This window comes from Panulirus ornatus, chromosome 2 (genome assembly GCF_036320965.1).
Source record: "Panulirus ornatus isolate Po-2019 chromosome 2, ASM3632096v1, whole genome shotgun sequence".
In the NCBI taxonomy this organism is placed as follows: Eukaryota; Metazoa; Arthropoda; class Malacostraca; order Decapoda; family Palinuridae; genus Panulirus; species Panulirus ornatus.
Window position 1 is genome coordinate 82188270 of NC_092225.1, and position 23917 is coordinate 82212186.

The window sequence follows — 23917 nt, forward strand, 5'->3', positions numbered from 1 at the left end:
TCTTCACCTTCGCCTCCACAAGATAATGATCAGACATCCCTCCAGTTGCACCTCTCAGAACATTAACATCCAAAAGTCTCTCTTTCGCACGCCAATCAATTAACACGTAATCCAATAACGCTCTCTGGCTATCTCTTCTACTTACATATGTATACTTATGTATATCTCGCTTTTTAAACCAGGTATTCCCAATCACCAGTCCTTTTTCAGAACATAAATCTACAAGCTCTTCACCATTTCCATTTACAACACTGAACACCGCATGTATATCAATTATTCCCTCAACTGCCACATTACTCACCTTTGCATTCAAATCACTCATCACTATAACCCGGTCTTGTGCATCAAAACCATTAACACACTCACTCAGCTGCTCCCAAAACACTTGCCTCTCATGATCTTTCTTCTCATATCATTATCATTATTATTATTATTTGCCCTTTTTTTCACCTCTTGCACCTTTCTCTTGACCTCCTGTCTCTTTCTTTTATACATCTCCCACTCAATTTCATTTTTTCCCTGCAAAAAATCGTCCAAATGCCTCTCTCTTCTCTTTCACTAATACTCTTACTTCTTCATCCCACCACTCACTACCCTTTCTAATCAACCCACCTCCCACTCTTCTCATGCCACAAGCATCTTTTGCACAATCCATCACTGATTCCCTAAATACATCCCATTCCTCCCCCACTCCCCTTACTTCCATTGTTCTCACCTTTTTCCATTCTGTACTCAGTCTCTCCTGGTACTTCCTCACACAAGTCTCCTTCCCAAGCTCACTTACTCTCACCACCCTCTTCACCCCAACATTCACTCTTCTTTTCTGAAAACCCATACAAATCTTCACCTTAGCCTCCACAAGATAATGATCAGACATCCCTCCAGTTGCACCTCTCAGCACATTAACATCCAAAAGTCTCTCTTTCGCGCGCCTGTCAATTAACACGTAATCCAATAACGCTCTCTGGCCATCTCTCCTACTTACATAAGTATACTTATGTATATCTCGCTTTTTAAACCAGGTATTCCCAATCATCAGTCCTTTTTCAGCACATAAATCTACAAGCTCTTCACCATTTCCATTTACAACACTGAACACCCCATGTATACCAATTATTCCCTCAACTGCCACATTACTCACCTTTGCATTCAAATCACCCATCACTATAACCCGGTCTCGTGCATCAAAACCACTAACACACTCATTCAGCTGCTCCTAAAACACTTGCCTCTCATGATCTTTCTTCTCATGCCCAGGTGCATATGCACCAATAATCACCCATCACTCTCCATCAACTTTCAGTTTTACCCATATTAATCGAGAATTTACTTTCTTACATTCTATCACATACTCCCACAACTCCTGTTTCAGGAGTATTGCTACTCCTTCCCTTGCTCTTGTCTTCTCACTAACCCCTGACTTTACTCCCAAGACATTCCCAAACCACTCTTCCCCTTTACCCTTGAGCTTCGTTTCACTCAGAGCCAAAACATCCAGGTTCCTTTCCTCAAACATACTACCTATCTCTCCTTTTTTCACATCTTGAGAGTTGGGGTGAGAGAGTATCATTAAATTTTAGAGATTAAAAAGATGTTCTGGAAGGGGGTAAATAAAGTGCGTAAGACAAGGGAGCAAATGGGAACTTCAGTGAAGGGCGCAAATGGGGAGGTGATAACAAGTAGTGGTGATGTGAGAAGGAGATGGAGTGAGTATTTTGAAGGTTGTTGAATGTGTTTGATGATAGAGTGGCATATATAGGGTGTTTTGGTCGAGGTGGTGTGCAAAGTGAGAGGGTTAGGGAAAATGATTTGGTAAACAGAGAAGAGGTAGTAAAAGCTTTGCGGAAGATGAAAGCCGGCAAGGCAGCAGGTTTGGATGGTATTGCAGTGGAATTTATTAAAAAAGGGGGTGACTGTATTGTTGACTGGTTGGTAAGGTTATTTAATGTATGTATGACTCATGGTGAGGTGCCTGAAGATTGGCGGAATGCGTGCATAGTGCCATTGTACAAAGGCAAAGGGGATAAGAGTGAGTGCTCAAATTACAGAGGTATAAGTTTGTTGAGTATTCCTGGTAAATTATATGGGAGGATATTGATTGAGAGGGTGAAGGCATGTACAGAGCATCAGATTGGGGAAGAGCAGTGTGGTTTCAGAAGTGGTAGAGGATGTGTGGACCAGGTGTTTGCTTTGAAGAATGTATGTGAGAAATACTTAGAAAAGCAAATGGATTTGTATGTAGCATTTATGGATCTGGAGAAGGCATATGATAGAGTTGATAGAGATGCTCTATGGAAGGTATTAAGAATATATGGTGTGGGAGGCAAGTTGTTAGAAGCAGTGAAAAGTTTTTATCGAGGATGTAAGGCATGTGTACGTGTAGGAAGAGAGGAAAGTGATTGGTTCTCAGTGAATGTAGGTTTGCGGCAGGGGTGTGTGATGTCTCCATGGTTGTTTAATTTGTTTATAGATGGGGTTATTAGGGAGGTGAATGCAAGAGTTTTGGAAAGAGGGGCAAGTATGCAGTCTGTTGTGGATGAGAGAGCTTGGGAAGTGAGTCAGTTGTTGTTCGCTGATGATACAGCGCTGGTGGCTGATTCATGTGAGAAACTGCAGAAGCTGGTGACTGAGTTTGGTAAAGTGTGTGAAAGAAGAAAGTTCAGGGTAAATGTGAATAAGAGCAAGGTTATTAGGTACAGTAGGGTTGAGGGTCAAGTCAACTGGGAGGTAAGTTTGAATGGGGAAAAACTGGAGGAAGTAAAGTGTTTTAGATATCTGGGAGTGGATCTTGCAGTGGATGGAACCATGGAAGTGGAAGTGAATCATAGGTGGGGGAGGGGGCGAAAATTCTGGGAGCCTTGAAAAATGTTTGGAAGTCGAGAACATTATCTCGGAAAGCAAAAATGGGTATGTTTGAAGGAATAGTGGTTCCAACAATGTTGTATGGATGCGAGGCGTGGGCTATGGATAGAGTTGTGTGGAGGAGGGTGGATCTGCTGGAAATGAGATGTTTGAGGACAATATGTGGTGCGAGGTGGTTTGATCGAGTAAGTAATGAAAAGGTAAGAGAGATGTGTGGAAATAAAAAGAGTGTGGTTGAGAGAGCAGAAGAGGGTCTTTTTTGAAATGGTTTGGTCACAATGAAAGAGAACGAGTGAGAGAACGTCCACCCCGGTATACCACATCGTTCCAATTCACTCTATTCCTTGCACACCTTTCACCCTCCTGCACGTTCAGGCCTGATCACTCAAAATCTTTTTCACTCCATCTTTCCACCTCCAATTTGGTCTCCCACTTCTCCTCGTTCCCTCCACCTCTGACACATATATCCTCTTGGTCAATCTTTTCCTCATGCCTTGCAACCATACAACATTGTTGGAACCACCATTCCTTCAAACATACCCATTTTTGCTTTCCGAGATAATGTTCTCGACTTCCACACATTCTTCAAGGCTCCCAGAATTTTCACCCTCTCCCCAACCCTATGATTCACTTCTGCTTCAATGGTTCCATCCGCTGCAAGATCCACTCCCAGATATCTAAAACACTTTACTTCCTCCAGTTTTTCTCCATTCAAACTTACCTCCAATTGACTTGACCCTCAACCCTACTGTACCTAATAACCTTGCTATTATTCACATTTACTCTTAACTTCTTCTTTCACACACTTTACCAAACTCAGTCACCAGCTTCTGCAGTTTCTCACATGAATCAGCCACCAGCCCTGTATCATCAGCGAACAACATAATGACTCACTTCCCAAGCTCTCTCATACCACAACCAGACTGCATACATGCCCACGGGGTAACAAACTTGCCCCTCTTTCCAAAACTCTTGCATTCACCTTCCTAACAACCCTATCTATAAACAAATTAAACAACCATGGAGACATCACACACCCCTCGCCGCAAACCAACATTCACTGAGACCGATTACTTTCCTCTCTTCCTACACGTACACATGCCTTACATCATCGATAAAAACTTTTCACTGCTTCTAACAACTTGCCTCCCACACCATATATTCTTAATACCTTCCACAGAGCATCTCTATCAACTCAATCATATGCCTTCTCCAGATCCATAAATGCTACATACAAATCCATTTGCTTTTCTAAGTATTCTCACATACATTCTTCAAAGCAAACACCTGATCCACACATCCTCTACCACTTCTGAAACCACACTGCTCTTCCCTAATCTGATGCTCTGTACATGCCTTCACCCTCTCAATCAATACCCTTCCATATAATTTACCAGGAATACTCAACAACCTTATACCTCTGTAATTTTGAGCACTCACTCTTATCCCCTTTGCCTTTGTACAATAGCACTATGCAAGCATTCCGCCAATCCTCAGAGCCCTCACCATGAATCATACATACATTAAATAACCTTACCAACCAGTCAACAATACAGTCACCCCTTTTTTTTTAATAAATTTCACTGCAATACCATCAAAACCTGCTGCCTTGCCGGCTTTCATCTTCCGTAAAGCTTTACTACCTCTTCTCTATTCATCAAATCATTTTCCCTAACCCTCTCACTTTGCACACCACCTCGACCAAAACACCCTATATCTGCCACTCTATCGTCAAACACATTCAACAAACCTTCAAAATACTCACTCCATCTCCTTCTCACATCACCACTACTTGTTATCCAAACCTCCCAATAGCCCCCTTTACTGAAGTTCCCATTTGCTCCCTTGTCTTATATGCACTTCATTACCTCCTTCCCACAAGGGGTTAAACAAAATATATATATAATTTATCTGCGGGTAAGCTCTCTAAAATTAATGATAACTCAAAATCTCCACCTAAACTCTCATTGCCTCCTTTTTCACCTCTTGCACCTTTCTCTTGACCTCCTGTCTCTTTCTTTTATACATCTCCCAGTCATTGCATTTTTTTCCCTGTAAAAATCGTCCAAATGCCTCTCTCTTCTCTTTCACTAATACTCTTACTTCTTCATCCCACCACTCACTACCCTTTCTAACAAACCCACCTCCCACACTTCTCATGCCACAAGCATCTTTTGCGCAAGCCATCACTGCTTCCCTAAATGCATCCCATTCCTCCCCACTCCCCTTACCTACTTTGTTCTCACCTTTTTCCATTCTGTACTCAGTCTCTCCTGGTACTTCCTCACACAAGTCTCCTTCCCAAGCTCACTTACTCTCACCATTCTCTTCACCCCAACATTCTCTCTTTTTTTCTGAAAACCCCTACAAATCTTCACCTTCGCCTCCACAAGATAATGATCAGACATCCCTCCAGTTGCACCTCTCAGAACATTAACATCCAAAACTCTCTTTTTCGAACGATTATCAATTAATACGTAATCCAGTAACGCTCTCTGGCTATCTCTTCTACTTACATATGTATACTTATGTATATCTCGCTTTTTAAACAGGGTATTCCCCAATCACCAGTCCTTTTTCAGAACATAAATCTACAAGCTCTTCACCATTTCCATTTACAACACTGAACACCGCATGTATATCAATTATTCCCTCAACTGCCACATTACTACTCACCTTTGCATTCAAATCACTCATCACTATAACCCGGTCTTGTGCATCAAAACCATTAACACACTCACTCACTGCTCCCAAAACACTTGCCTCTCATGATCTTTCTTCTCATATCATTATCATTATTATTATTATTTGCCCTTTTTTTCACCTCTTGCACCTTTCTCTTGACCTCCTGTCTCTTTCTTTTATACATCTCCCACTCAATTTCATTTTTTCCCTGCAAAAAATCGTCCAAATGCCTCTCTCTTCTCTTTCACTAATACTCTTACTTCTTCATCCCACCACTCACTACCCTTTCTAATCAACCCACCTCCCACTCTTCTCATGCCACAAGCATCTTTGCACAATCCATCACTGATTCCCTAAATACATCCCATTCCTCCCCCACTCCCCTTACTTCCATTGTTCTCACCTTTTTCCATTCTGTACTCAGTCTCTCCTGGTACTTCCTCACACAAGTCTCCTTCCCAAGCTCACTTACTCTCACCACCCTCTTCACCCCAACATTCTCCCTTTTTTTCTGAAAACCCCTACAAATCTTCACCTTCGCCTGCACAACATAATGATCAGATATCCCTCCAAATGCACCTTTCAGAACATTAACATCCAAAAGTCTCTCTTTCGCACGCCAATCAATTAACACGTAATCCAATAACGCTCTCTGGCTATCTCTTCTACTTACATATGTATACTTATGTATATCTCGCTTTTAAAACCAGGTTATTCCCAATCATCAGTCCTTTTTTCAGCACATAAATCTACAAGCTCTTCACCATTTCCATTTACAACACTGAACACCCCATGTATACCAATTATTCCCTCAACTGCCACATTACTCACCTTTGCATTCAAATCACCCATCACTATAACCCGGTCTCGTGCATCAAAACCACTAACACACTCATGAAAGTTGGGGTGAGAGAATATCATTAAATTTTAGGGAGAATAAAAAGATGTTTTGGAAGGAGGTAAATAAAGTGCATAAGACAAGGGAACAAATGGGAACATCAGTGAAGGGGGCTAATGGGGAGGTGATAACAAGTAGTGGTGATGTGAGAAGGAGATGGAGTGAGTATTTTGAAGGTTTGTTGAATGTGTTTGATGACAGAGTGGCAGATATAGCGTGTTTTGGTCGAGGTGGTGTGCAAAGTGAAAGGGTTAGGGAGAATGATTTGGTAAACAGAGAAGTGGTAGTAAAAGCTTTACGGAAGATGAAAGCTGGCAAGGCAGCGGGTTTGGATGGTATTGCAGTGGAATTTATTGAAAAAGGGGGTGACTGTATTGTTGACTGATTGGTAATGCTATTTAATGTATGTATGACTCATGCTGCGGTGCCTGAAGATTGGCGGAATGCTTGCATAGTGCCGTTGTACAAAGGTAAAGGGGATAAAAGTGAGTGCTCAAATTACAGAGGTATAAGTTTGCTGAGTATTCCTGGGAAATTATATGGGAGGGTATTGATTGAAAGGGTGAAGGTATGAACAGAGCATCAGATTGGGGAAGAGCAGAGTGGTTTCAGAAGTGGTAGAGGATGTGTGGATCAGGTGTTTGCTTTGAAAAATGTTTGTGAGAAATACTTAGAAAAGCAAATGGATTTGTATGTAGCATTTATGGATCTGGAGAAGGCATATGATAGAGTTGATAGAGATGCTCTGTGGAAGATATTAAGAATACATGGTATGAGAGGCAAGTTGTTAGAAGCAGTGAAAAGTTTTTATCAAGGATGTAAGGTATGTGTACCTGTAGGAAGAGAGGAAAGTGATTGGTTCTCAGTGAATGTTGGTTTGCAGCAGGGGTGCATGATGTCTCCACGGTTGTTTAATTTGTTTATGGATGGGGTTGTTAGGGAGGTGAATGCAAGAGTTTCGGAAAGAGGGGCAAGTATGCAGTCTGTCGTGGATGAGAGAGCTTGGGAAGCGAGTCAGTTGTTGTTCGCTGATGATACAGCACTGGTGGCTGATTCGGGTGTGAAACTGCAGAAGCTGGTGACTGAGTTTGGTAAAGTGTGTGAAAGAAGAAAGCTGAGAGTAAATGTGAATAAGAGCAAACTTATTAGGTACAGTAGGGTTGAGGGACAAGTCAACTGGGAGGTAAGTTTGAATGGAGAAAAACTAGAGGAAGTGAAGTGTTTTAGATATGTGGGAGTGGATTTGGCAGCAGATGGAACCATGGAAGCGTAAGTAAATCATAGCGTGGGGGAGGGGGCGAAAGTTCTGGGAGCACTGAAGAATGTGTGGAAGTCGAGAATGTTATCTTGGAAAGCAAAAATGGGTATGTTTGAAGGAATAGTGGTTCCGACTATGTTATATGGTTACGAGGTGTGGGCTGTAGATAGAGTAGTGTGGAGGAGGGTGGATCTGCTGGAAATGAGATGTTTGAGGACAATATGTGGTGCGAGGTGGTTTGATCGAGTAAGTAATGAAAAGGTAAGAGAGATGTGTGGTAATAAAAAGAGTGTGGTTGAGAGAGCAGAAGAGGGTCTTTTGAAATGGTTTGGTCACATGAAGAGAACGAGTGAGAGAACGTCCACCCCGGTATACCACATCGTTCCAATTCACTCTATTCCTTGCACACCTTTCACCCTCCTGCACGTTCAGGCCCTGATCACTCAAAATCTTTTTCACTCCATCTTTCCACCTCCAATTTGGTCTCCCACTTCTCCTCGTTCCCTCCACCTCTGACACATATATCCTCTTGGTCAATCTTTCCTCATGCCTTGCAACCATACAACATTGTTGGAACCACCATTCCTTCAAACATACCCATTTTTGCTTTCCGAGATAATGTTCTCGACTTCCACACATTCTTCAAGGCTCCCAGAATTTTCACCCTCTCCCCAACCCTATGATTCACTTCTGCTTCAATGGTTCCATCCGCTGCAAGATCCACTCCCAGATATCTAAAACACTTTACTTCCTCCAGTTTTTCTCCATTCAAACTTACCTCCCAATTGACTTGACCCTCAACCCTACTGTACCTAATAACCTTGCTATTATTCACATTTACTCTTAACTTTCTTCTTTCACACACTTTACCAAACTCAGTCACCAGCTTCTGCAGTTTCTCACATGAATCAGCCACCAGCCCTGTATCATCAGCGAACAACAAATGACTCACTTCCCAAGCTCTCTCATCCACAACAGACTGCATACTTGCCCCTCTTTCCAAAACTCTTGCATTCACCTTCCTAACAACCCTATCTATAAACAAATTAAACAACCATGGAGACATCACACACCCCTGCCGCAAACCTACATTCACTGAGAACCGATTACTTTCCTCTCTTCCTACACGTACACATGCCTTACATCATCGATAAAAACTTTTCACTGCTTCTAACAACTTGCCTCCCACACCATATATTCTTAATACCTTCCACAGAGCATCTCTATCAACTCTATCATATGCCTTCTCCAGATCCATAAATGCTACATACAAATCCATTTGCTTTTCTAAGTATTTCTCACATACATTCTTCAAAGCAAACACCTGATCCACACATCCTCTACCACTTCTGAAACCACACTGCTCTTCCCTAATCTGATGCTCTGTACATGCCTTCACCCTCTCAATCAATACCCTTCCATATAATTTACCAGGAATACTCAACAACCTTATACCTCTGTAATTTGAGCACTCACTCTTATCCCCTTTGCCTTTGTACAATAGCACTATGCAAGCATTCCGCCAATCCTCAGGCGCCTCACCATGAATCATACATACATTAAATAACCTTACCAACCAGTCAACAATACAGTCACCCCTTTTTTTTTAATAAATTTCACTGCAATACCATCAAAACCTGCTGCCTTGCCGGCTTTCATCTTCCGTAAAGCTTTTACTACCTCTTCTCTATTCATCAAATCATTTTCCCTAACCCTCTCACTTTGCACACCACCTCGACCAAAACACCCTATATCTGCCACTCTATCGTCAAACACATTCAACAAACCTTCAAAATACTCACTCCATCTCCTTCTCACATCACCACTACTTGTTATCACCTCCCCATTAGCCCCCTTTACTGAAGTTCCCATTTGCTCCCTTGTCTTATGCACTTCATTTACCTCCTTCCAAAACATCTTTTTAATCTCTCTAAAATTTAATGATACTCTCTCACCCTAACTCTCATTTGCCCTCTTTTTCACCTCTTGCACCTTTCTCTTGACCTCCTGTCTCTTTCTTTTATACATCTCCCAGTCATTTGCATTTTTTCCCTGTAAAAATCGTCCAAATGCCTCTCTCTTCTCTTTCACTAATAGTCTTACTTCTTCATCCCACCACTCACTACCCTTTTTAATCAGCCCACCTCCCACGCTTCTCATGCCACAAGCATCTTTTGCGCAAGCCATCACTGCTTCCCTTAATACATCCCATTCCTCCCCCACTCCCCTTACCTCCTTTGTTCTCACCTTTTTCCATTCTGTACTCAGTCTCTCCTGGTACTTCCTCACACAAGTCTCCTTCCCAAGCTCACTTACTCTCACCATTCTCTTCACCCCAACATTCTCTCTTTTTTTCTGAAAACCCCTACAAATCTTCACCTTCGCCTCCACAAGATAATGATCAGACATCCCTCCAGTTGCACCTCTCAGAACATTAACATCCAAAAGTCTCTCTTTCGCACGCCAATCAATTAACACGTAATCCAATAACGCTCTCTGGCTATCTCTTCTACTTACATATGTATACTTATGTATATCTCGCTTTTTAAACCAGGTATTCCCAATCACCAGTCCTTTTTCAGAACATAAATCTACAAGCTCTTCACCATTTCCATTTACAACACTGAACACCGCATGTATATCAATTATTCCCTCAACTGCCACATTACTCACCTTTGCATTCAAATCACTCATCACTATAACCCGGTCTTGTGCATCAAAACCATTAACACACTCACTCAGCTGCTCCCAAAACACTTGCCTCTCATGATCTTTCTTCTCATATCATTATCATTATTATTATTATTTGCCCTTTTTTTCACCTCTTGCACCTTTCTCTTGACCTCCTGTCTCTTTCTTTTATACATCTCCCACTCAATTTCATTTTTTCCCTGCAAAAAATCGTCCAAATGCCTCTCTCTTCTCTTTCACTAATACTCTTACTTCTTCATCCCACCACTCACTACCCTTTCTAATCAACCCACCTCCCACTCTTCTCATGCCACAAGCATCTTTTGCACAATCCATCACTGATTCCCTAAATACATCCCATTCCTCCCCCACTCCCCTTACTTCCATTGTTCTCACCTTTTTCCATTCTGTACTCAGTCTCTCCTGGTACTTCCTCACACAAGTCTCCTTCCCAAGCTCACTTACTCTCACCACCCTCTTCACCCCAACATTCACTCTTCTTTTCTGAAAACCCATACAAATCTTCACCTTAGCCTCCACAAGATAATGATCAGACATCCCTCCAGTTGCACCTCTCAGCACATTAACATCCAAAAGTCTCTCTTTCGCGCGCCTGTCAATTAACACGTAATCCAATAACGCTCTCTGGCCATCTCTCCTACTTACATAAGTATACTTATGTATATCTCGCTTTTTAAACCAGGTATTCCCAATCATCAGTCCTTTTTCAGCACATAAATCTACAAGCTCTTCACCATTTCCATTTACAACACTGAACACCCCATGTATACCAATTATTCCCTCAACTGCCACATTACTCACCTTTGCATTCAAATCACCCATCACTATAACCCGGTCTCGTGCATCAAAACCACTAACACACTCATTCAGCTGCTCCTAAAACACTTGCCTCTCATGATCTTTCTTCTCATGCCCAGGTGCATATGCACCAATAATCACCCATCACTCTCCATCAACTTTCAGTTTTACCCATATTAATCGAGAATTTACTTTCTTACATTCTATCACATACTCCCACAACTCCTGTTTCAGGAGTATTGCTACTCCTTCCCTTGCTCTTGTCTTCTCACTAACCCCTGACTTTACTCCCAAGACATTCCCAAACCACTCTTCCCCTTTACCCTTGAGCTTCGTTTCACTCAGAGCCAAAACATCCAGGTTCCTTTCCTCAAACATACTACCTATCTCTCCTTTTTTCACATCTTGAGAGTTGGGGTGAGAGAGTATCATTAAATTTTAGAGATTAAAAAGATGTTCTGGAAGGGGGTAAATAAAGTGCGTAAGACAAGGGAGCAAATGGGAACTTCAGTGAAGGGCGCAAATGGGGAGGTGATAACAAGTAGTGGTGATGTGAGAAGGAGATGGAGTGAGTATTTTGAAGGTTGTTGAATGTGTTTGATGATAGAGTGGCATATATAGGGTGTTTTGGTCGAGGTGGTGTGCAAAGTGAGAGGGTTAGGGAAAATGATTTGGTAAACAGAGAAGAGGTAGTAAAAGCTTTGCGGAAGATGAAAGCCGGCAAGGCAGCAGGTTTGGATGGTATTGCAGTGGAATTTATTAAAAAAGGGGGTGACTGTATTGTTGACTGGTTGGTAAGGTTATTTAATGTATGTATGACTCATGGTGAGGTGCCTGAAGATTGGCGGAATGCGTGCATAGTGCCATTGTACAAAGGCAAAGGGGATAAGAGTGAGTGCTCAAATTACAGAGGTATAAGTTTGTTGAGTATTCCTGGTAAATTATATGGGAGGATATTGATTGAGAGGGTGAAGGCATGTACAGAGCATCAGATTGGGGAAGAGCAGTGTGGTTTCAGAAGTGGTAGAGGATGTGTGGACCAGGTGTTTGCTTTGAAGAATGTATGTGAGAAATACTTAGAAAAGCAAATGGATTTGTATGTAGCATTTATGGATCTGGAGAAGGCATATGATAGAGTTGATAGAGATGCTCTATGGAAGGTATTAAGAATATATGGTGTGGGAGGCAAGTTGTTAGAAGCAGTGAAAAGTTTTTATCGAGGATGTAAGGCATGTGTACGTGTAGGAAGAGAGGAAAGTGATTGGTTCTCAGTGAATGTAGGTTTGCGGCAGGGGTGTGTGATGTCTCCATGGTTGTTTAATTTGTTTATAGATGGGGTTATTAGGGAGGTGAATGCAAGAGTTTTGGAAAGAGGGGCAAGTATGCAGTCTGTTGTGGATGAGAGAGCTTGGGAAGTGAGTCAGTTGTTGTTCGCTGATGATACAGCGCTGGTGGCTGATTCATGTGAGAAACTGCAGAAGCTGGTGACTGAGTTTGGTAAAGTGTGTGAAAGAAGAAAGTTCAGGGTAAATGTGAATAAGAGCAAGGTTATTAGGTACAGTAGGGTTGAGGGTCAAGTCAACTGGGAGGTAAGTTTGAATGGGGAAAAACTGGAGGAAGTAAAGTGTTTTAGATATCTGGGAGTGGATCTTGCAGTGGATGGAACCATGGAAGTGGAAGTGAATCATAGGGTGGGGGAGGGGGCGAAAATTCTGGGAGCCTTGAAAAATGTTTGGAAGTCGAGAACATTATCTCGGAAAGCAAAAATGGGTATGTTTGAAGGAATAGTGGTTCCAACAATGTTGTATGGATGCGAGGCGTGGGCTATGGATAGAGTTGTGCGCAGGAGGGTGGATGTGCTGGAAATGAGATGTTTGAGGACAATATGTGGTGTGAGGTGATTTGATCGTGTAAGTAATGTAAGGGTAAGAGAGATGTGTGGAAATAAAAAGAGTGTGGTTGAGAGAGCAGAAGAGGGTGTTTTGAAATGGTTTGTTCATATGGGGAGAATGAGTGAGGAAAAATTGACCAAGAGGATATATGTGTCAGAGGTGGAGGGAACCAGGAGAAGTGGGAGACCAAATTGGAGGTGGAAAGATGGAGTGAAAAAGATTTTGAGTGATCGGGGCCTGAACATGCAGGAGGGTGAAAGGCGTACAAGGAACAGAGTGAATTGGAACGATGTGGTATACCGGGGTCGGCGTGCTGTCAATGGATTGAACCAGGGCATGTGATGCATCTGGGGTAAACCACGGAAAGTCCTGTGGGGCCTGGATGTGGAAAGGGAGCTGTGGTTTCGGTGCATTATTACATGACAGCTAGAGACTGAGTGTGAATGAATGGGGGCTTTGTTGTCTTTTCCTAGCGCTACCTCGCACACATGAGAGGGGAGGGGGTTGTTATTCCATGTGTGGCGAGGTGGCGATGAGAATAATTAAAGGCAGACAGTATGAATTATGTACATGAGTATATATGTATATGTCTGTGTGTGTATATATATGTGTATCTTCAGATGTATAGGTATGTATATTTGCATGTGTGGACGTGTATGTATATACATGTGTATGTGGGTGGGTTGGGCCATTCTTTCGTCTGTTTCCTTGCGCTACCTCGCTAACGCAGGAGACAGCGACAAAGCAAAATAAATAAATAAATAAAAATAAAAAATACATCACTCGCACTGCATACATTTTTCACTTAAAGTGTCAAACCTTTTCAGCATATACTCCAGGGAGAGATAATTCATATCAAGAATGGCCTAATAATTTCACTTTGATGAAACAACTAAAGGAGTTCTATATATTCTATATGAAACATTTCCAAAGCTATAAAGGAACACCACTTACCACAACTTACCACAGACAGATTCTAAACTAATCACCTTTACTAAGTTTGGAATGATTTCACAACTTTCAAGTGCAGCCAAGATACTGTTCATGGGGCTTATTGATATTTGGAATGTGATACTGTATTAATTTGAACATATATCCAAAATTCACATGGAATTCAGTTTCATATGTACTCAACTGCAAACTCAATTTAATGACTTAAAAATGCATCAAGACATGATTTTCTTAAAACCCCATACATCTAGATCCCTCAAATGTGGACAATGCTCCAACCTGGCTACAGGTGACTTTTGTCAAAATCTTCTGGAAATCACATGAGCAACTTTGAATCCAGATGCAGGAAAGTGGGTACCAGGCAAGTGAAGACTAACCATCTCTTCTGAGCTAGTATACCCAGTTCCTCAATCTAATCAATCCAGCTTTTCTGTTAACATTGATGATGCTGATTAGGGTGACACCAACTCCATCTCCTACACCCTCCATGGCCCTCAGGACCTCTACTAATTTAACAGCATGGCTTAAGTCACTCCAGAAAATCCTAAGGCCATCATGGATTCTGACTCTGATAAACAGTCACTTTCTGCATGGAGCAGGGGGATGGGGAGGGTGAAGCAGTCGAAGACTCAGCCTACCACAGTTCTTTACCATCATCTCAACATGGCCAGTGAGTTGATGATATATGACTCTTGGCAGTATATTTGAACACTTACATATCTTAGGACAAAAGAGCTTCTTGATTCTAAGACATTGTGGTCTCACTTGGATTTTTCACTTATTCAGTACAGATTTAAAGGCCTTTGACATAATCACTCACACATTTGAAGGCCTTTAATGTACATAATTACATCTTTCAGATATCAATCCATGAGAGACAATTATCTCTCTGTATTTGAGGGTTTTAACATAATCATTTACAGCTTTTGGATATCAATATATGAAAGACAATTATCTATCTATTCATCTATTACCCTCAACTCCTTTTCCATTTACATGATAAGTTTTGTAGATCTGGGGTCTTCAATGAAAGGCTGGCAATGGTCTGGGATGTCAAATTCCTACATTTATAATAACGAAAAAGCCAAGTGCAGATATACATACAACAGAAATACAGCTGTTTATTTGTGCCTAGTTTAGCTAAATCTCCTGTAAAGATAAGATACTGAATTTACTGACAAAAAGTACAGCCAAAAATTTATTTAGAGAAAATGCATTTTTTGTTCTTATTACAGCATTCTGTTCAGGTACTTTAAAAAATGCAGCAAAAATATAAGGTACTCATACAAAATTGAACCACTTTTAGTCAAAGGAAAAAAGGCAAGTAATATGTAAAAGTCGGCAAGCTGGAATTACTGGTAATGCATCTAAATATACTAATTACAGCAACTTATACTAGCAGTAAATGTACTTAAACATTCCTGCATTATGTACAGCTAGATATAGCAGCAGAAAATGCATCCCAATGTACTCACCCAAAAAGCAATGCAGGCAAAGATGATACCCCAAAAGCAAGCCAAGAAGGGTGCTAAAAAGATGGACAAGAGGTTGTATACAAAGGCCTTCGTCACTCTTTTCAGGTTGGAAACACCATCAGCCATGGAATGATCAGGAGAAAAGAAAGCGCTATATGCAATAATGTTTGGAGAAAAGGTATCATCTATCTATCTATCTATCTATCTGTCTACCTATGTCAATATCACCTATCATACTTCTCTATGCCAGCATCACCTCAATACTCCTCTATGCAAGAATCATCTCACATTTTCCTCTATGCAAGCAACATCTCACACACTTCTCTATACTAGCATCATCTTACATACTCCTCTATGCCACTATCATCTCCATACTCCTCTCTGCCAGCATCATCTCACATACTCCTCTATGCTTGTATCATCTCACATACTCCTATATGCCAACATCATCTCACATACTTCTCTATGCTAGCACAATTTCACATGCTCCTCTATGTCAGCATCATCTCATGTACTCCTCTATGCCAGTATCATCTCACATACTTCTCTATGTCAACTTCATCTCAGATACTCCTTATATCAGCATCATTTCACATATCCACTCCAACATATCTTATGTCAACAAAATTTCACATACTCCCTTTCCCTCACAACTTCTCACTATAAGTACTCACAAGGTGTAAATCAATGTTATATAAAGGAGAAAAAATGAGATTTTAGATAAATGGAAATCACTGAATAAGCAGTGTGGGTTTAGGAAGGAGTCATGCACTGCAATTCTATGGGAAGCCTTAACCTAGTTCTATAAGGAGCATGAGAGACAGAGAGAGAGAGAGAGAGAGAGAGGAGGGGTGTTTTTGGGCTCTGCATCTTATATTAGTCTTCAATAAGCTGAAAGTTACTCACCTGGGAAGGAAGGCAAGAACATATATATCAGAGGTGCCTTTCCAAACAGGCATAATTAAGTGAATGTGTTCCACATATATAGTTTTCTGTTGCTAATATTATTAATCTACATATATGACTTGCCAGAGGGGCCTGAATCTTACCTAAATGTAAATCAACTAAGTTGAACTTATGAGAGACTTATGGAGTATTTCAGTTTCCAATAATGTACAAAAATACTTTGATAAGGCTGCAACACTGGTCACTTGTATGGCAAATAAAATTCAAACCAAAGACAAGTAAAACAATGGAATTGGAATGCATTGAAAGTAGAGTAGACTACCTCTGCACAGGAAGCAGATTACTGGAACCTACAATCCTCATTCTCAAGGATTTTGATGATACTTTTTATTTTAGGCTTCAACATCTCCAAAACATTTGACAGGGTGTGGCATGAGCCTGCTTTCTAAACTCCCTTCCTTGATTTCCCCACTTTTCTCAGTGCTTTATGCATTCCTCTCTAGCCAATTCACTGCAGTAGTTTTTGATGGAGTGACTTCCCCTCTTTTCCTATCGATAGTGATGTTCCTCAAGGTTCTGTTCTCTTGTCTACTCTCTTCTCTGAATGTATTATCTCTTCTACAGCTAACCTATTCACTTTTATGCTGGTTGTTACTTTATACGCTTCAACTCACTTTACCTCCCCTCCACCCTCTAATACTCATTCTCTTTCTCATCTCTCAATTAAGACCTGTGCAGCATCTCACTGTGGGGAGGCTGCTACCTTGTTATATTCTCCCTACATCTCTGTTTAAGAATCATTAGTTTACTTCTGTTCACTTTAAAAACACCATAATACAACCTTTTGATAACATGTTATGGTGGGCACATACAAATCTTCCACTCTACTATGAAAATCCCACATAACAAACATCACAAACTTTGTTCCCTAAAAGTGGAGTGCTGCATAGATGTCATAATCATTCTTCTTGTGAGCTGTTATTTCATATCCATAGGGGCTTAATTCCCTCTAGGGTGGCTCATTCCTCCCCTTCCTCTTACCTAGAGTGGAATCAAAAGCATTATATTTCATTCCTTCTTCTCTCTTCAACCTTCCCTTTCCCTATGTCATGATGTAACCGTTGTTTTACCTCTATTTTACAGGTATAATTTTTGTCACTGTTCTCATGAGCTGTCTGCATGTTTCATCAATCCCAGGACTTAGACATGAAGCATGCACTTGACTGCTTCTTCCCAAAGTTTGTGTGCTGAAACCTGTTATTTGCAGGCTGTCTGTTATGATACCTCTTTCTTGCCTGAAACAGGAACAACATAGAATTCTCATCTTTCTGTACTGAGACCAGCTACTTGCAGGCTTGCTGTCATGATACCTCTTTCTTGCCTCAAACAGCTATGCTATAGAATTCTCTTCTTTTATTTTTTCTTTCCATTTTCATATAATCTTTACTCCTTTAAGAGCGAAGTCTATATATACTTGAAGAGCCATGATTAATTTCTACTTTCCTTTCCTTCACTCTTTTCCTTCACCCAAGATGGCCATGATAGTGAAATATTTTGTCAATGCCATGTCAGTTACTATAAAAAGAGAAAAAGGGTTCATAGTGCCACAATTGTCATCAGAAATCCATATCAGAGTTGTGATGAAGACAAACCACATACAGTCCATTACCAAAATTTCTTATGAATACTGTACATGATGTTTAAGAAGACATTTACAATATATGTTTGATCCAAATTAGAACATCTGTCACTAGTCTGGTCACCTCCCATACTGAGGCCCTACAGAGTAGCAAAAAGAGTCCAGCAGCAAACAAGAAAAATGTTCTTGAACTGAAACAGCTAAATAGAGGAAGAAAATCATCTCTCGTATTAGAAAATGGGAAATGATAATTTCTTTTGTCTTACAGAGTCAAAGATGTAGACACAGAGCAATTCTTTAAAAAAGGCAGGAAAAGTTCAACTACAAGACATAGCAGGAAATCAACAAGAGGCACATGGGATTTAAGAAAACATTTCTACCATAACAGTTCAGTGTATAAATGGAGAAAGGTGAGAGGGAAGGCAAATGTAGTGACCAGGCCAGTTTTAGGACTGTTGTGGCCCCTGGGCAGTGGCTAACTGGTCATCCTATCATACTGCAGTAGTTATCCATCCTCCATATCAAATACAACTTGGACTTTACAGCATAACAATACTTTTCAACATTTAGAAAGCAGCGCTTCAGTTGCTTTAGTTCCTCTTTTGCCCAGTGGTTTCAGAGGGCATTTCAACATTAAGTTTTGACAGAACTGGCCATACTTATTCAAATGGCAAAAACTGCCAAATTATACATTACCAGAAACACTACATTACATGATAACAAAAATTACTTTGGCTACTTTTGAAATTTTAGCCAACTCTCTAATAAAATAGAGTTATGACCATCTGAAGAAATTCTGTTTCTCGCAACAGCAGCCATCTGAACACAATTCTTTCAAGGAACCACCTATAGGCCATCCCAGTTCAATATAATAAACTTTGTCTCAAAGTAGGAGATTGAAATAAGAAAAGTTAATGTACAGACGACAGATTCAATAACTATGGAGTCATGTGTTCGCTAAATGCTTATTTGGCCTATGGCCAGGTAACCTATCAAGTAATCAAAGGCTTAAATTTGCCTGTGTCACAAGCATGACTTTAAATTTCTCATATCATTACATCATTCATTTTTGTCAAAACATGACTAATTTGTATCATCAAGAAAATAGGTGAAAACCAGATAATTTACAGGAAAGACAGTAACATATGTTAAACAACTTATGAACTGCAGTTACAGTTCGAAACTTAAGCAAAACTACCCTTAAGATAAACAGCTAATTCTTCCTAGTCATAGAAATACCTGCTTTTAGTATCAGTAACCATCTTAGAACATGGTCAGAGTAAACAAGAACACTTCTGAAAAGGAACCTACCCTGAACTAACCCTGCTAAGTATGTTTAAAAATGCTCCACTGGTTTCAGATTTTCATGTGAATTTTTTTTTATAAAACTTGGCTCATTTTCATTGTCAGTAAAACTTGGATAAACTGCAGTTTTGAGAGAAGAACCTACATCATCTGCTAAATAACTAATTTCTTTAACAACACTCTAGATTGGAGCCAATTCTTCCTTAAATCTAAGAAGTTATAGTTATTTGAAAAATTTTTCAATTTTAGTAGAGTGGCCATCTTGAACAGTGGGCGAGTCCACTGGATACAGTTTCAAATAGACACTATCCAAGTTTGGTTTTAATTAGACGGGTAGTTTCAGAGGAGAACAGAATCATAAAAATCATAAGATGAACTATATTTAGTAATAAAGGCTATCCAAGACATAGGTCAGGGTTCATCCAAGTGAAACCTAAAAAGGGACCAACTAAGGGCCATCCCAACTATGTTTGGTTTATAAAACCAAGTGTGGTCAGAGAAGGCTGAAATATCATAAGCTAATGAAAAGATTTTCTTCAGTAAAAATGACCATCTTATAAGGAGTCAAGATTATACACACAGTTTTGAAATGGGATCATCCCTGAAATGTTGAAAGTCAACAGATGGATGACAAATGCCAAGTGATGGCAGTTCACATAGCCTGTGGTAAAGTGAACTAAAAATACAGAAATAAATAAAAAAGAGAAAAGGGCTAACGTATGCCTGTACTGCTCATCTGGCTCTAAAGTTAACAAATTATGAAGTAAATTTTTTGCCAAAATGACCAATTAGCATAATCAATTAAAAAAGTAACAACTATATATTTCACACACACTAGCAACATAAGTCCTACAATGCATTTCAGTACAGTCGAAATATGAGCTAAACGTACCACACAACATAGAAGTTCTGGCTACTGAAACATTTAGCTATTGTAACAGTGGCCATAAAGGATGGTAGTCAGGCTCATCAGAAAACACTGAAAAAAAGACCACCCAAGGACCATGCCTGCCATGTTTGGTTCAAATTGGCTCAGTAGTTTTAAAGATAAAGACTGAAGTATTAGCAGTTAGCAGACAGAAAATGTCAGGCGATGGACCCTACATGATAGCAAAATCGCACATGACCTTTTACCCATGTGCCAGAAAAGAGTTTTTGATGAGGTGACCACCCTGCTTTTTAACAAGGAGTAAGTCATAATTGTTAGGAAAAACATGTTATCTAAGTGAACTAGAGGCTCACATGGGCCTATATCACTCATCTAACTTTGATATCAATAGCAGCCATGAAGATCATCCTTGCCAATTTTGGTTTAAATTGGTCCAGTAATTTCAGAGAAGACTGAAATGTGAAAAGTGAACAGTTGGATGACTACAGACACAAAATGTTGGCAAAAGCTGGCTAGAAGTGTGTATCTAACATTTATGTGGCCATGAGAGTAATGTGCAAATATAATTTTACAGTAATTTTTCTACTTGACATGTTTCAGATTTCTTCCTTTGCTTTTACCAATTGTTTGTTTTCATCTGTTCATGTCCATTCAGATCTCTTCCGAAATATAAACAAGCTCTGTTTTACAGGACAACAGAGGCAAATCATAAAAGAACTTTGCCATCAACAAACACACAAACTAATTTGTTAAATATAAAAACAAGAGATTTTGTAAGAGTATATCTATGAAAACAAAAATGGCTTAATGCTCAATATTCAAATATCAAACAAATAAGAGTTGGCAATGCAACCAACTCATAAGATTTCAAGTCAATAAGGCCAGTGTTCCATAAAAAGTGAAAAGCATCATTGATTTAAAAAAAAAAAAAAAAAAAGACAACCAAATTTCTGTAATTGCCAAATTAATGGCAACATTAGATCACAGCATCTATACAGGAAAGACCATCCAAGCAGTGAGGGCTCTCTCCAATCCTTCAATATTCTTGAGAAAATTGTCTTGCAGTTTATTGTAGTCGTCATCAAGACAATACACCTCTGCCATCTCAAGGTATGATTCCAGAGCTTTGTTATTACTTTGTATTCTAAACAGGACACACTTAAGAAAAATAAAATGAAAAGTTTCATGACCAGGCAAGAAAGTAGTTGATTGCCATCCATTGAACCACTTGAATTCCAAGAAGAAAGATATGCTTCTTATGTTAGGTGCCCTTATAAGTAAAAAATAAGATATCATGAAGGCTATTAAGTTAAGAGAGAATGCTTTGAAGAGGTAATTCAATGCAGGAAACCACAAGACATGAGGAAACAAGACAAATGACAGGCCTTGATAAGAAGTATGGAAACACTGCTAAACAGTAAGTGAACTTAGAAACTAATTATGATCATAACTTACATGTAATCACAATTTTATTCTTTCTTTGAAGTTGATTAACTTTTAATATCATCTTCACTGCCTTTACTGTCAGTCTAACATACCTTTGTCATTCCTTTTCCTCTTGCTAAAACTATATGCAATCCAATGAGTCCCTTGCTTCCTATAGTCAAAGTTCTATACTACACTCTTCCTTGGTTCTTACAGTTTATCAAGGGCTGTGATGGTCCCTCCTATCTGATGCCAATCAACAACCATGGGATTCAAAATCCACCAATCACAAACAATGAGGTGATTCTTTTTTAGCTCTATGATAAACACTAATAAGTTGGGTCAAGTCTTTGCACAAAATGAAGAAATTATGAAACTAAACACTTGAATTTCTATGACTAATTAGTATGGATGGACCTCCTTAAAAATGTCATTGAGAAATTTAGCGTTCAATATGGCTCTTTCTTTGCCCAGAGGAGCTGAAAAGGGAGGCAAGAAAGTGTGAGTAAAGGCATGAAACAAAACTCTGGAGGGCTGGCATTTGGTAATTCTTGAGAGAAAGTGTAGAGACCATCCCAAGAGTATAGCTTTAATGAAACGGGAAATAGACCACCAAATCCTAACATGGAATGTTTAAGATGGTTTCGGACATCACCTGAACACTCCTTAGCTGTAAGGGTAGTACTTTTCTAAATGACTACTGTTTACAGCCTACTACTGGCCCTCCTAGTCTGTGATACCCTAAGATTTCAGGAGATGCTGCTGAATAAGGGTCCCCTCAGACAGTACATTATGGAAAAGACAAGAAATGCCTGCTGATTATTTTCTTTATGATTTGCAATTTCCTATATTCTAGAGAAGGTGTAAAAAGAATACTACCTATGTCTGTCTTGCTTGTCATACAAGTCATCTAAATGGGGTAGCAGTGGGGGGCTGGAAACCCTCCCTTCCTGATTCAAGTAAAATGGGTAAAATTTAATAGTGCTAAAATGCAATTTCAACCTTTATCTCTTTCTAAGAGCAATGTGGTTTCAGAAGTGGTAGAGGATGTGTGGATCAGGTGTTTGCTTTGAAAAATGTATGTGAAAAATACTTAGAAAAGCAAATGGATTTGTATGTACCATTTATGGATCTGGAAGAGGCATATGATAGAGTTGATAGAGATGCTCTGTGGAAGGTATTAAGAATATATGGTGTGGGAGGCAAGTTGTTAGAAGCAGTGAAAAGTTTTTATCGAGGATGTAAGGCATGTGTACTTGTAGGAAGAGAGGAAAGTGATTGGTTCTCAGTGAATGTAGGTTTGCGGCAGGGGTGTGTGATGTCTCGATGGTTGTTTAATTTGTTTATGGATGGGGTTGTGAGGGAGGTGAATGCAAGAGTTTTGGAAAGAGGCAAGTATGCCGTCTGTTGTGGAAGAGAGAGCTTGGGAAGTGAGTCAGTTGTTGTTCGCTGATGATACAGCGCTGGTGGCTGATTCATGTGAGGAACTGCAGAAGCTGGTGACTGAGTTTGGTAAAGTATGTGAAAGAAGAAAGTTGAGAGTAAATGTGAATAAGAGCAAGGTTATTAGGTACCGTAGGGTTGAGGGTCAAGTCAATTGGGAGGTAAGTTTGAATGGAGAAAAACTGGTGGAAGTAAAGAGTTTTAGATATCTGGGAGTGGCTTTGGCAGCAGATGGAACCATGGAAATGAATCATAGGGTGGGGGAGGAAGCGAAAATTCTGGGAGCCTTGAAGAATGTGCGGAAGTCGAGAACATTATCTCAGAAAGCAAAAATGGGTATGTTTGAAGGAATAGTGGTTCCAACAATGTTGTACGGTTGTGAGGCGTGGGCTATGGATAGAGTTGTGTGCAGGAGGGTGGATGTGCTGGAAATGAGATGTCTGAGGACAATATGTGGTGTGAGGTGGTTTGATCGAGTAAGTAATAATAGGGTAAGAGGGATGTGTGGTAATAAAAAGAGTGTGGTTGAGAGAGCAGAAAAGGGTGTTTTGAAATGGTTTGGTCACATGGAGAGAATGAGTGAGGAAAGATTGACCAAGAGGATATATGTGTCAGACGTGGAGGGAACGAGGAGAAGTGGGAGACCAAATTGGAGGTGGAAAGATGGGGTGATTGGGGCCTGAACATGCAGGAGGGTGAAAGGCATGCAAGGAATAGAGTGAATTGGAATGATGTGGTATACCGGGGTCGGCGTGCTGTCAATGGATTGAACCAGGGCA

At 40.1% G+C, this 23917-nt stretch overlaps 1 protein-coding gene across 10 annotated transcripts in view; it reads right to left on the minus strand.

Annotated features, from left to right (window-relative positions):
* The window catches only part of LOC139757725 (uncharacterized), a 221327-nt gene that overhangs the window by 72977 nt on the left and 124433 nt on the right, over positions 1-23917 (minus strand). For 7 of the 10 annotated variants that reach the window (XR_011714698.1, XR_011714697.1, XM_071678485.1 and 4 more), the window contains one exon: positions 15532-15628. The exons of the other annotated variants lie outside the window; for them this stretch is intronic. Coding sequence is in view for 5 of the 7 variants with exons in the window: in XM_071678485.1 (XP_071534586.1) it covers positions 15532-15628 (97 nt within the window). In the remaining 2 variants the exon portion in view is untranslated. The remainder of the gene's footprint in view (positions 1-15531; positions 15629-23917) is intronic. 10 annotated transcript variants of the gene reach the window in all.